At 43.5% G+C, this 12298-nt stretch overlaps 1 protein-coding gene across 1 annotated transcript in view; it reads right to left on the bottom strand.

The window, feature by feature from the left end:
* Nucleotides 1–1118: 1118 nt before the first annotated feature.
* CDK15 (cyclin dependent kinase 15) overlaps nucleotides 1119–12298 on the bottom strand; it is a 40424-nt gene continuing 29244 nt past the window's right edge. The window contains exons 12-14 of the mRNA XM_064662042.1: nucleotides 11648–11787; nucleotides 6239–6376; nucleotides 1119–3914 (exon numbers count right to left, since the gene is read on the bottom strand). Of these exons, the coding sequence (XP_064518112.1) occupies nucleotides 6267–6376; nucleotides 11648–11787 (250 nt within the window). The 3' untranslated portion in view covers nucleotides 1119–3914; nucleotides 6239–6266. The remainder of the gene's footprint in view (nucleotides 3915–6238; nucleotides 6377–11647; nucleotides 11788–12298) is intronic.

Here is a 12298-nt window from a genome sequence, read left to right as displayed (position 1 = left end):
GACCACATTTGCCTTCCTTTTCTCACCTGAAACTCCCAGTGGGTTACCCAAGCCTATGTGACATCAGAACCATACAAAGTTTTCTAATAAGAAGACTGTTTTTTGTTTCTTTTTGCAAGCCAGGAATTAGATCTGGCCACCTTCACCCCCACGCATCTCCACACCCACTCAGTTCCTTTGTGTGTCCCTTTTGCTTTTCTCCAAGGAAAAGTTTCTATTAAAATGCAGGAGCTTCTTTTAGCAGGTCCCATACATCCACACTGACACTGAGCTGCTGCTTTAAAAGTTTCATAAGCAACCAGTAAGTGGTGGGTTTTTTCCACACAATACCAATAACGAAGTGTCAAAAATCTCAAGCTCCTGTTATCAGAGGCAGAGTCTAACCCGCGTTTCTCAGGCTGTTTTCTATTCCCCACTCCTGAGTTGTCAGATGCTGTGACATGGCTCCATCACACCACGACTAGCAGTCCCAACAAACAGAAAATGATTTCCAACTGGCAAACATGCTGTTTACTTTCCAGAAAAATTGCACTTTCCCATCTGACAGCTGATCAAGGGATCTCCTGCTGCTGTCAGCATGAAGAAGTGTTTAAACACAGGGATGGAAGTTTAAACATTTTCTCATTATCACAGAATAAAAAAAATTAAAAAATAATAAAAAAAATAAAGGCATTGAGTCTCTCCGACCACCTGCTGTGCCAGTAATGAAGCGGTGTCACATGACCAGCCGGCGAGGACTTTTATCTCTGCCCCAATATCATTACTGAAGTGACACCTGTCACATGACCCGCATCAGAGCTTTCATCTGGGCTCCCCAAATGCAGTTCTGGCTTGTGAGGGGGATTTTCCTGGCATGTCCCTCCCCCACACACACTTTAAAGAGCATTGCCCACTTGCACCATTACAGACAGAGGTTTGCAAGTTTCAAAGCCCTTGGATCTTTCCTTGGGCACATGTAATTTGGCCAACAAACTTGCTCCAGGCTGAAGGAAAACAGAATCCTGGCCTGGGAAAGAAGTTATTTCATTTACTTCAAGATGTTTTGAAAGCAAATATTTAAGTCTGCTGTTAAACTCTCTTTAGAAGAGGATGTTAAAGGATTTCTCAAAAATCTCCAATTTGTTTTTAATTTTTTATTAGATGGTGAGAAGAAACAGTTTGGTGACCCTTGAGCAAAATGATCTCCGTTTACATGCACTTTATAAACTCTCACCTGCTTTATTAACGCATCCTACCCCTGCCAAGAGAAAGCATCTTCTGGGGAAAAAAAGGAAAGATCATTCCTGCACCTCTCTGCAAACGTCTGGGATTTTTTGTGAGGTGTTCAACAGCAAAAACCTAGATTTGAGATGGGCCCACATAAATGGTAGCAGTTCTGAGCACTTACTCACCAGAACCCACTCAGTTATTATCTCAAAACAAAACAACATCAAACATTCAGATGTGACAGGGGATGATCATCCTGCAGGAACTAGATGTGGGCACACTGGAGATAAGAGAATATGAACTTTATGGCTTTTTCCAGCTCCTCCTTTCCCACCCCGCACTCATCCCTGAATGAAGTCTAGTACTTCTCTCCCTTCATAATCTAATCCAGCTCACTAAAACAATGAAAAACTAACTCAGCAAAAGAGCTCATGATTTTCCACCTGTTTAGTGAACTAAATCAGTTCTTCAAGGTCTTAGAAAAGTGCCGGAGAGCAAAAAAGAGAAAGACTGTGAAGCTTGAAGCAGGGAGGGAAGTGGTGGAAGCAGAACCACCTTTTTGGGTGGCACTAACTTGGTACATGAATTCAGATGTGCTTCTTGTTACCTACTGTTTCTGACTCGTTATAGCATTACAGCCATTTTCCCTGAAAGCTGCTGCCCCTGAAACTGTGCAGGCCAGGGGATGGAAAATCTACTGAGATCAGTACTTCTAGTGTAAATAGTACTCCCTTTAGTTTGGGACAGGAGTCGTTCTGAGGCAATTTCTCTCTCTGATCTGGCATGTTTAAGGCCTCCAATATTGACTTAATGAACAGAAGACTGCTGGGTTGCACCACATCCTTTGGACAGGGTCTTCCTGGCCTTCTATCCATCTAGATACAGAATTAGAAGGTATCATTTGACCCTTTGGCAATTTAGCATATAGATAAATTTAGCAATGTCATGGCCATTATGGGGTAGCAGCTATGTAAAACAGCAAAGCCATTCTGTCTGCTGCTCCAGGGCAGAAGAAATTTATGGCTGATGCTCTGGATAGACCATGAGGAAAAGTGACTCAGTTCTCATCATTAGATCCCTCACTGCCCATGCATAACAAATCCTTTCATTTAACATATCTTGAGCATTTAGTGGCTTCCAATTAGGAGCAGACCATGACCAACCCATTGCAGGCATTAGAGATCCTGCTTCTTCACTGCTCTTAGTTCAGACATCTCCAAGAATGCAAAAGGAATGCAGAACACCCATATCCCAACTTGGGCGTCATTTATAGCTGCTCTGCTCAGTATTGCTATGGGAGGTCAAATCTTAATCACCCTAAGAGTAGCTGATTGGAAGATCTGGGTCCATGCAATCTAGAGGTAGAAAGACTTTTGGGACATAATTTGCCTTTTCATTGAGACAGAGAACTTAAGGAATGTAACATAAGGAATATCTTGTCCTCTTAACTGAGCAGTGCCTGCAGATAGTCTGTGTACCCTTTTATATAGTTAATCTATACATTCCTGCAATTATGTCTATAGCAAGGGCAAAGGGGAACATAAACACTTGTGCTGCTTCCTGCCCAGATCTGCAGTGTGTGGTTGGTAAATGATGGACTGGGGTGGGGCCAGACCTGCAGCTCCCTTACACTAAAAGCTCACCTTTCAGCTCTTTCTGTGGCTGCCACCCATAGCTCCTTGACTGGTTTTGTTCCAGTGTCTCAATGTTCTGCATAATTCTTGCTCAGAGAAGTTCTCCCAGTCATGCCAGTGACACTACTTAGATGAATAAGAAGTATTCAAGAAAGTTTGCATGCCTGCACCTTAATGATTTATCTCTGTCTTCCTTTTCTTCCCAGATCTGCTGTGGGCTTATATCATGGCTACTGGTTTATGATGTCCCAGAGCTAAGAAAAGGATAGCTGAAACCAAGCAGACTAGTACTTGAACACAGTAAGTTACTTGCTTTCCCAATTCTCCCAGGAAGAATACTATGAGAAATTTCACAGTAACTGTAGTTGGGAAAGAGCTCTCTGATTTCCCTATGTGTCCTGATCAGCACTTACCTCAGATTAGCTTTCCTTCTCATAGTCTGTCAGCAGCCCTGAGCTCAAGGAGATTAAAACACTCTGGTAACTCATTAATGAGCCAAGACTCTCAGCAACAGCTGGGGCAAGAATGGACTGTGTTTGGCTACATCTTAATTCTCTGCCATCTCCCCTCTGCTCATCAACACCTGCACACATTTGGGATCCTGTATAAGAAGACCCCTGAATTCAGCTCTAAGCAACCAGCCTGCAATGCACATGTCTAATGCTCTGCTGGTGTGGAACCAGTACGCTGGTAATCCTGTTAGTAATGGCAGAAGCTCCCTCTAGGAAATTATAACAAATAGTCTTAAACAATTCCTTTTGTTGACAACTTTATCCAAGAAACCATCTTCCCTGGAGACTTCACTCAACTTTCAACTAATCCCCTCCTTCCCTCAGGAGCTCTTTTGTTGAAGGAGATTGTAGGCAAACCCAGGAATGACAGGTCTCGATAAGCCTTGGATCAGCCTCTACATTCTTTCAATTGTCAGTCCCCATCTGTCCTGTTTGTACATCGATCTTCTGGTCCAGGGATCTCTCTATTAAGTGACACATGGCTGAGTATATTCTGCAAGTCCAGTGTCCAGACTGTGCTGTTACATCTTCGTTGCCAAGTCAATCTTTCTGACATTGGTTTCTGAAAAACAAAAGGCAGGACATCTGTGCAATTTCATTCTCTTCTAATGAAAGGTGATTTTTAAAAATACACACCCCGCCCCTCAGGCTCTGTCCTTGTTTTATAATCTCAAAAATTTTGCTTCATTTTGTCAATATCAAGAGTTGCTTCAAAGGTCTTTGGTGTAATAGAGGGAACAATCTGCCTCTGTTGCAAAGGAATTCTGTTAGGATAAAAATGAATGGCCTAAGTCCTGAATAACAAAAAAAAATAGATTCTGATTACAAATATTCTGCAGAGATATTGCCTTCAGTCATGTCTTCTTGATAACAGCTGGTTTAAAACAAGCTCTAATCTTCCTGTAGATTCAGCTACACTTAGCTGGTACAGTAGCACACACATGTAAGAGGCACAGCATTATTTATCTGAATTTTGAGAGGCAGAATGAGAACAGTAGCAGATTCCAATGATCCATCTGTTCCTCCTCAGCAGGTAGAGGGAAAGAGGTGGGTGGTATAGGGTAGAAAATGAATGGAGTGTTGGCATGGAGTATATGTCACCCTGGGATATCAGGGATACTGTCAGTACCTCTTCCTTTCTTCAAACCAGAAGGAGAACAAGGAGGAGTCTGTGATGATGTTTTGTCCCTTGCTGTGTTGCTTGGGGCCCATGGATTCAAGATGGAGCCTGGTATGTTTAGGGTTTTTTTGTTTCGTCTACTTTTATAACTTAACTCAGGTTGGCAAGTGAAGGAAGGCTGGCCAGTTTCATTATGTTCCCAGGAAATTCTGTTCTCTCATGTGCCAGCGTGACGCTGTTGTGCTTTAGATGCCTATCTACCTCTCATTAGATCTGAAAAAGCATACAGAACCCCCTGCTTTCCATCAGTAGCCTATTAAAATGACAAAAAAATTAGTCTTTCATTTTTAACCTTGCTTGCATGTCTGAATCCAGATGCTTTTTTAAAAAAGATAATTAATAATATGAACACCATCACTTACAGAATGTTTTCCTGTAATGAAGTGGAGAAGAAAACTTGGGCTGACATTTAAGCTCGCTTAGTGTACTTTGTAAGTAGCTTTAAAAAAGTGACACAAACACTTTGAGGCCAGGTTAATATAAAAAAAATGTTTAAGACTATCTCCTACTATTTTCAAGTTTTCACCATCTTACAAGATGCATTTGAGAACTGCTAGGTCAGTTAACATGGGCCAAATACAAGTTCATTGAACACTGAAGCATGAGTGCCCTCCTCAAGGGAGTAGTCCCAGAAGCCTTAGTGGAACTGACAGCCAGCTTTTTTGGCAGGATTAAGGAACAGTCATCCTGTCTGCACTCAGCTGAGCAGGTGAGCAGGGAATCCATTCAGGCTGCTTCCAAAACCCAATCTGGTCACAGGGCTGGCATTGTCAGGTCCTTCTTGAAAGGACTCAAGGCTTCCTGTCTGCCTGCTGTTGTCCACAGGATGAGGGCAGAAGGGGTACAGAGAGGCTGTGAGACCAGGCACTGAGTGTTGGGACCTGATCCTATAGCAGGTACCTGCCATCTCCATGCATTTGGGAGCACAGATGGCTAGCTGAGGTGTACTTTGCTATCACAGCTAGGTTGCCTCTTAGCTTGGCAGACAGTAAGACAGTCAAACTAATTTGGCCTCAAGATCAGTTTCCAGGTCTGCCCTTCAAGCACAGACCCAGCACTGACACTGACAGGACACATGGTGATAACAAATGCACAAAGTAAACAAAGAGACAGGATATAATAAAAGGGTGTTTTCTGGTAACTTCTTCCAGTAACAGTGATTTCAAGTGATCTTTTGGTCTTCTGTTACAAAAAGGAGATGAAAAATATTGATGCTGAAGCATCGTTCTGAGGTGCGTCATATTAAAATAGGGATTATTTAAAACCAAGGATGTTACAAGCTAAGGAGATTTTGCCTAGCTCTGCTCAGGTTCCAGTGTGTGTGAAATCAAAACAAGTAAGCTATAAAATGTGAACTCAATAGGCAAGGACAAAAGAGAACAAAGCAATTTGGTCAGTTTAAGCAGTGGGGAGATGAAGCAATATTTTGACTGCGGAGGCATCAGAGGAAAGGGCACTGGTCTGAGGCTTGGGAATATGACAAAACAAATCCAAACTTCCCATAATACTACTGAGTGTTGTTCATTCAGGGCCATTGGCTTGCTGATCTCTTCTCTCTGAATGTGAGGTTTCCCACTTTGTCCTCATGCTGGGATGTGATCATCCAGCCCCGGGTATCAGTTCTGTTTTCCCATCTTAAATACACAAAGGAATTCATGTGCTAAAGATGACGGCAGCAGCTTTGACAGTGGCAACTATGTCCTTACCCAAGAATCAGTTAGTCATCCCTACTTTCTACCAGAACTTGCTCCAACCTCCTGAGAGCTGGCCTTTTCGGTAAGAAGCAAACAGGTCACAGATTTCAGGTTGCAGTCTCACTCCTGGAACTGTGAGCACTGATTGTCCTGTGGAAAAATCAGGTTAAAGAGAAAGCTGCAAAATGGTCCTTTTCCTTCATTGTGCTACTTTCCTAATGCTCTCTTGTGACATTAGCCACAATATAAAATAATTCAGGATCCTATTTCACACAGCTGCATTCCTTCTGATTTTTTTTGGAAAATTATTTCTTTAATCTAGACACCCTTTTCTAGAAATCTCATCTGCAGTTTTTTTCTTTTTTCTTTTTCTTTTTCTTGGAGCAACCAGCAAAATACTATTTGGTAGAACAGTGATAGGAATGCAACCCACTAATCAAAAGGATTCAAATGGATCTGCGCACTGCCAAGCTCTCTCCTTCCCACCCAGCAGAGGGGAAAAAAAAGAAAAAGAAAAAAGAGATAGAGCGAAGGCACAGGGCTTCTCTCCTTCAGCAATCTCACAAATGCAAAACCTTCCACTCCAGTGACTCCTCATTAACTTACCAAATCTGACAGTCTAATTATCGTAGCTGCTTCACGCTTAGAATAAATAAATACTAAAGTGGGTGTTTAAAGAAATTGAGCAGTGAAATCCAGTCATCTAGACAGTCAATAGAGAGTTTATTTTAAATTTTTATATTCTTATGTATTTATATCATTTTAGGAAAGATAATGAGATAGTTGTCTTTCAGGCTAATTGAGTTCCTATGCTCATGGTTGCTTGCTGTCACAATTTCAAACTTAGCTTTAACTTTTGTGCCTTAGAAACCTGATCACTACATCCCCGTTTACTCTTTTCTGATAATAACTGGGTGAAGTCAGAAGTGCACCTGAGGATGGGAAACGACTACACCAGACTACCAGTCTGGATGTCTTTCACAGCAAACAAGCCAACTAAATCTTTTCAGATTTGCATTTAAGAGTGCTAAAGGGGAAATGGAAGTTAAAGAAACATCAGATATAACTTGCAATTAGACAAAATGCAGAAAAACATCTGCTAACCTCTGATGCAATAGTGTCTGCCTCCATGAACAGTATCAACAGTGCTCTCCCCCAAGAGCAGTTCATCTCTCTGAACAATAAGACCTTTATAGAGATTCTCTGGCCTGAGATCAATGGGAGTCAGAGCATTTGATCCATGTCTGTAGGACTTTGTTTCCACAAGTCATGTGGGCCAAACTTTGCACCAGTTGTGCTTTTGCAAGAGCGGGAGCTGGGGAGTGAGCAAAGGAAACTTTCCTTTTTTTCCCATCTTCCCCTTCACCCTGTGCTCCTGAACAGTGCCCAGCACTTGCCAGCACAGTATCTGCTCCGGGACAGCACGCGGGGAAGAGTTGAAACAGGGCAACATGTCCAGAGTCCTGTGCCCTTGGCAAACATCTGCTGTGATGTTGCAGTAGCTCTTTCCTAGGGTGATGGCTTAATGACAGAATACAAAACTTTAATGTCTTGTCAGTATGTAAGCAAGGAGACCTTCCACCACTGTGGAGATCAGAGCGGGTGAAGTGAGAGGTGGCTTTCCTGAGTTAAGTGAAGATTTGCTTTATCATCTCACATATAAGAATGCTTCTGGCTTAGGAAGCTGATTTCCTGCTCAACACCAGCTTTGGTTTATACCTGTACTAAGACACATTATAAACCAGATGCATACACCTGATAGGAACTTCACTTTCTAGGTGTCTGTGTCTGATTTGCAGTGACAGATATCTATTTGCTGTATACAGAGGTGGCACAGCACAGTGGTAAAATAATATTAGGTGACTATATAAACCTTTTAGCTATGTAGGAGAATCTAGGGCAACCAGTCAACCCGAACAAGGTGTCCTGAAAGCCAGCTCTTCTTTATATGTCCCCTGTGATAACATCTACCAGCACTGGCTAATCCCAACAGTAATGGGATTTTTGCTAGGCAATGGCTTGCAGCCTTAACCTCCTCACTGCCCACACTGCCTTAGCTTCGATGCAACAGGCATTAAAATGACAGTGGTCTGTCAACATCAAGCCTCCCCTCTGTTCCTTGTCAGCAGGCTGTTTTGGACAAACAGTACAGTGTCATCACCACCTGGCACCCTGGTTTTGAGCGGTTGGGAGAGGTAACAATGAGAGACCAACCGTACCCAAAAAGAGCAAGTACCTCCTAGGCAGAGCCAGGATCATATCCATGCAACACACAGAGCACAAATTGGACTTGACTAACTGCAGCACCTGCACTGTGAGAAAGGTCTCTGCTTGGTCCAGTGGGGATAGGATCTGAGCTGCCAGCTCAGGCCTCCCTGGCCCGCGTGCCTGGGTTGTTCAGCCAGAGCTCTTCTTGCAGTATGTTTTCTTGGGAGCATATTGTTTATGACCCCAAATCCCACTGCTCACCCTCCCTGCTTGCAAGCCTGCTCTAAAGCATTGGAGGGCAAAAGAGAGGGACAATAAACCAAATCTATAGCTAAGAATAATAAGCTGCAATTGTTACTGTGTCTGACCTGTCTGACAACAGAGTGAGATACCTTCCCAGAAGACCCTTTGCACTTCAGGACTGACACTGAGTTGAGAGCACAACTCACGCTTTCTTGATTCAAGGATCTCGTCTTTCTTCCAGGAGGGATTAATTGGACAGAAAAAAGTCTGCTTGAGCAGATGGCAAAGGGTTAGACTGAAGTTTTATCAGAGCTGCTGCAGTGCAGGGCTGCACTGCACAAAGATAATTATTTCAGAATTGGCTTAAGCCAAAAAAAGGACAGCAAATGCTCCAGTTTTACAAAAGGTCATCACTGCCACCCCTTAGGCTACCAGCCACACCGAAAGGAAGCTGGAGAATCCCCTGCACCTCTCTTCTCTTGCTATATTCAGCAGTGCTGTTGGCACATGTAGAATTAAGGCCAACAAGAGGATGAGTGGGGTTTGAACCTGGGCCTTAGCATTCCCTTCTAGCCCTAGAGTCACAGGAGTGAGCAGCCTAGAAGCCTATCTGTGGGCCAGTCCCACTCAGAGGACAGAGTCTTCTTCCTCCTTAGAACGTGGTTACTCTTTTTTTCTAGCACTTTGCATTCAGATGAGCATAGCAACAGTAACCTGTTCCCCTCTGTAGGAGCTGACCACCAGGAAGCAAAGAGCCCTGTGCCCCTTCTCCCCCTTCCCAGGGGCAGCAGCCAGCCTCTAGCCATTACCATTCCCCTCAGTAATCAGAAACTTGCTATTTGGAGGGGTACTTATCTGTGAAATACTGATTTCTCCAGTTATTTTTCCCATTAACTGACCTTTGAAAAACATCCTCTAGCTTCCAGCTTATCATAATGACTTATAGAAAGGACAGTTATGGATACAATTATTTCATTAAAATAGAGAATATTTTCTTACGGGAAGATTTAATTTTTTCAAATGTTGTTTCCCTCTTATTCTCACACACCTTGGGATCAACCACCTCTTCCTTTCACCTTTCATCTCCAGCTCATTCTTTACTTTTCTGCATTAACTTTCCCCTTCAGAGGATGGCAATTGATAGCCAAATCCTCCAGAACAAAGTGGGAACAGAAGATATTTAAAATCTGTACTGTTAACATAGCAACAAGAATTTGAAAATGATACAGTTAAATTCTAAAATAGTGTTATGCCAACGTGACACAAGAGAACAAATGTCTTACACAATTGTGGCAATAGGAATGGCTACATGGGGAATTATTGAAAATTGCCTAATTTTTACAGGCTTAATGAGTCACTCCTGAATATGGTCTTGCGTGATCATACTGCACTTGTTTCAGCCCTGTGCACTTTGATTCTGCTCCCAACACATTGGTTGCTATGATAACGCCATGTAGTTTCCTGTCCACAAGGTACTTCTTGCTGCAATATGGGGGATAATAAATATGGGATGGTGCTTAAACCGAGGTGAAATGACTCTGTCCCCTCGCTGGCAGCATATCCGAGAGATTGATACATTATGCCAATCTGTTTTCTCATTCCTTCTATTTCTCCTCACTCTCTCCCTTTCTCTCACACTGTCTGTCTCTGTACCTGTTTTTTTCCACACACTCTCTCTCTCTTGGCACTGACACTTTCATCTTCTCCCTTGGGGATTGGAGATGTCACTGCGGGAAGTGCTTGTCCGCCTCTCTGGCAGCAGCAGAGCCCTGTGGCTTTGACAAACCTCATTTAATTGGGAGGAAGCCAGGAGGGTTTGAAAGAACTGAAACATCCACGAAACTCCTTTTATCAGGCATAATTTAAACTCTGCATGGAAAAAACCCTATATGTATAAAGAAAAGTCAACTTCCCTCCTGCTGTGCGTGCTCCCCTCCTCCCCCCCCAGCACAGGCAGGCTCCTGCGAGATTCCATCTTTTCATTTTTCTAAAAGTGTCAAAGTAGATTTGTGCTCTGTGGCTGGGTGAACAGAAAAGGAATGCAGATGTCTCTCACTCATGCACATACACACACTGAGCACCTTCTGAAGGGCAGCAGTTTGGGGATTTGGGAGAAATGCTGGCTGGCTGCTCCTTCACTTGGGATGTGTCGCAGGAGCCAGAAATTTGGTTTTCCAATAGCTTGACAACACAGTCCATGAAGGCTTTTTCTTAATTGCTCCTGTCTTAAAAAACACCACCAAACTAACTAGTGTAGAGAGGTTGCCCAGGAGGCAACAGGGAATGCAAGGTTCCTTTGGCCTGTTGCCCAACAGGAGGGAGCTTTGCCTAGTGAGGAACAGAATCTGTAGCTTGAGAGACCCTGTATTTATTGTCAGCTCAGGGCAGGAGGGGCAGAGCTGTGTGTGCAGCTGTGTGCTCAGAAGAAGGGAGCAAGGGAAGAAGAAAATAAAGCAGGTAAAACTGAGGGAGAACTGGTGTGACAGGGTACGAGGAACAGCTGTCTCAACATCAAAAGGGAGCAGGAGGAGTGGTCCAAGGGAATTGGGGCTAGCACATCATGCTGAGCAGCTGGGAATTCAGGACCTCAGGATGGATCAGCATGTGAGTTACACTGAATACACAGTGTGAGCCAGCCCGAGGGAAAGCTCCAGGCCCCTGGGGTTACAGAATGGGGGAGAAAGGACCTGTGGAAGCATATGCACCTCTGCTTTGCAAATGGACCGTGGTAGCAACCCATCAAGGTCCCCTTCTAGTATTAACACCGTGGTCAAGTGGAAGAAAATAGAAAAGCAAGCTGTTAAATTTGCAATGGGATGTAAACTTTGCAGCATACAGAAGTGGGGGGGCAGTGCAGACAGAAAAGAGGGACATCCAGGTGAATGGCAGAGACTATCAAAGTAGAGAAGAAACTCAAATAGCATGTGCAGTAGCTCTTTCTTGGTGAGATGAAATTGAGACTTAACTTACCAGCAGGAATCTCACAGAGTTGAGGAGGCAGAGGGCTGAAGAAGCCATGTAGAAGAGCGTCTTGTGCAGAGATTCGGCCCCGAGGGAAGGCTGTAAGCATCCTGGAGGCCAAATTCTCTGCTGCTGGCACCCTGCTCAGCCTAGGAAAACAGGAATATAAGTAGCATAGGAGATGAGGACAAGCCAGAAAGCTGGAACCAGAACATGACCCAGCCCATCCCAGAGCTTGGGGCAGAGATAGGGGAGGGACACAGGGGAGCTGGACAAACCCACTCCAGATATATAGCTTTTTAAGGACATTCACTTTTCCATCTGAGTTTGATTATGTTGGAGTATATATATATATACACAGAATTTCAGGTCAAACTCATGTTTACAGAGGAATTCGAAAATAAATTTCTATTTTGTAAAAAGAAGGCTGTAAGTGAAAGGGGAAATGATGTTGGAGAGACTATATTTTGCATGTTGTAACTGGCATATCAGAGGTTGGTGTTACCAGTTTACAGTGACAATGCAAGTGCAGAAAATAATCTGACTGGCCCACTGAGAAGACCAGAGGTCAAACTTAAAAAAACTAAACAAAATACCATTTCCTCTTTTCCTACCCTAGTACCAGTACAGCAGCTGGTTGTAAAATGTGTTGGGGATTCA

The sequence above is a fragment of the Pseudopipra pipra genome, chromosome 7 (assembly GCF_036250125.1).
Source record: "Pseudopipra pipra isolate bDixPip1 chromosome 7, bDixPip1.hap1, whole genome shotgun sequence".
NCBI classification, from domain to species: domain Eukaryota; kingdom Metazoa; phylum Chordata; class Aves; order Passeriformes; family Pipridae; genus Pseudopipra; species Pseudopipra pipra.
The sequence above is the reverse complement of the archived record's forward strand: the minus strand, read 5'-3'. Positions and strand labels throughout refer to the sequence as shown.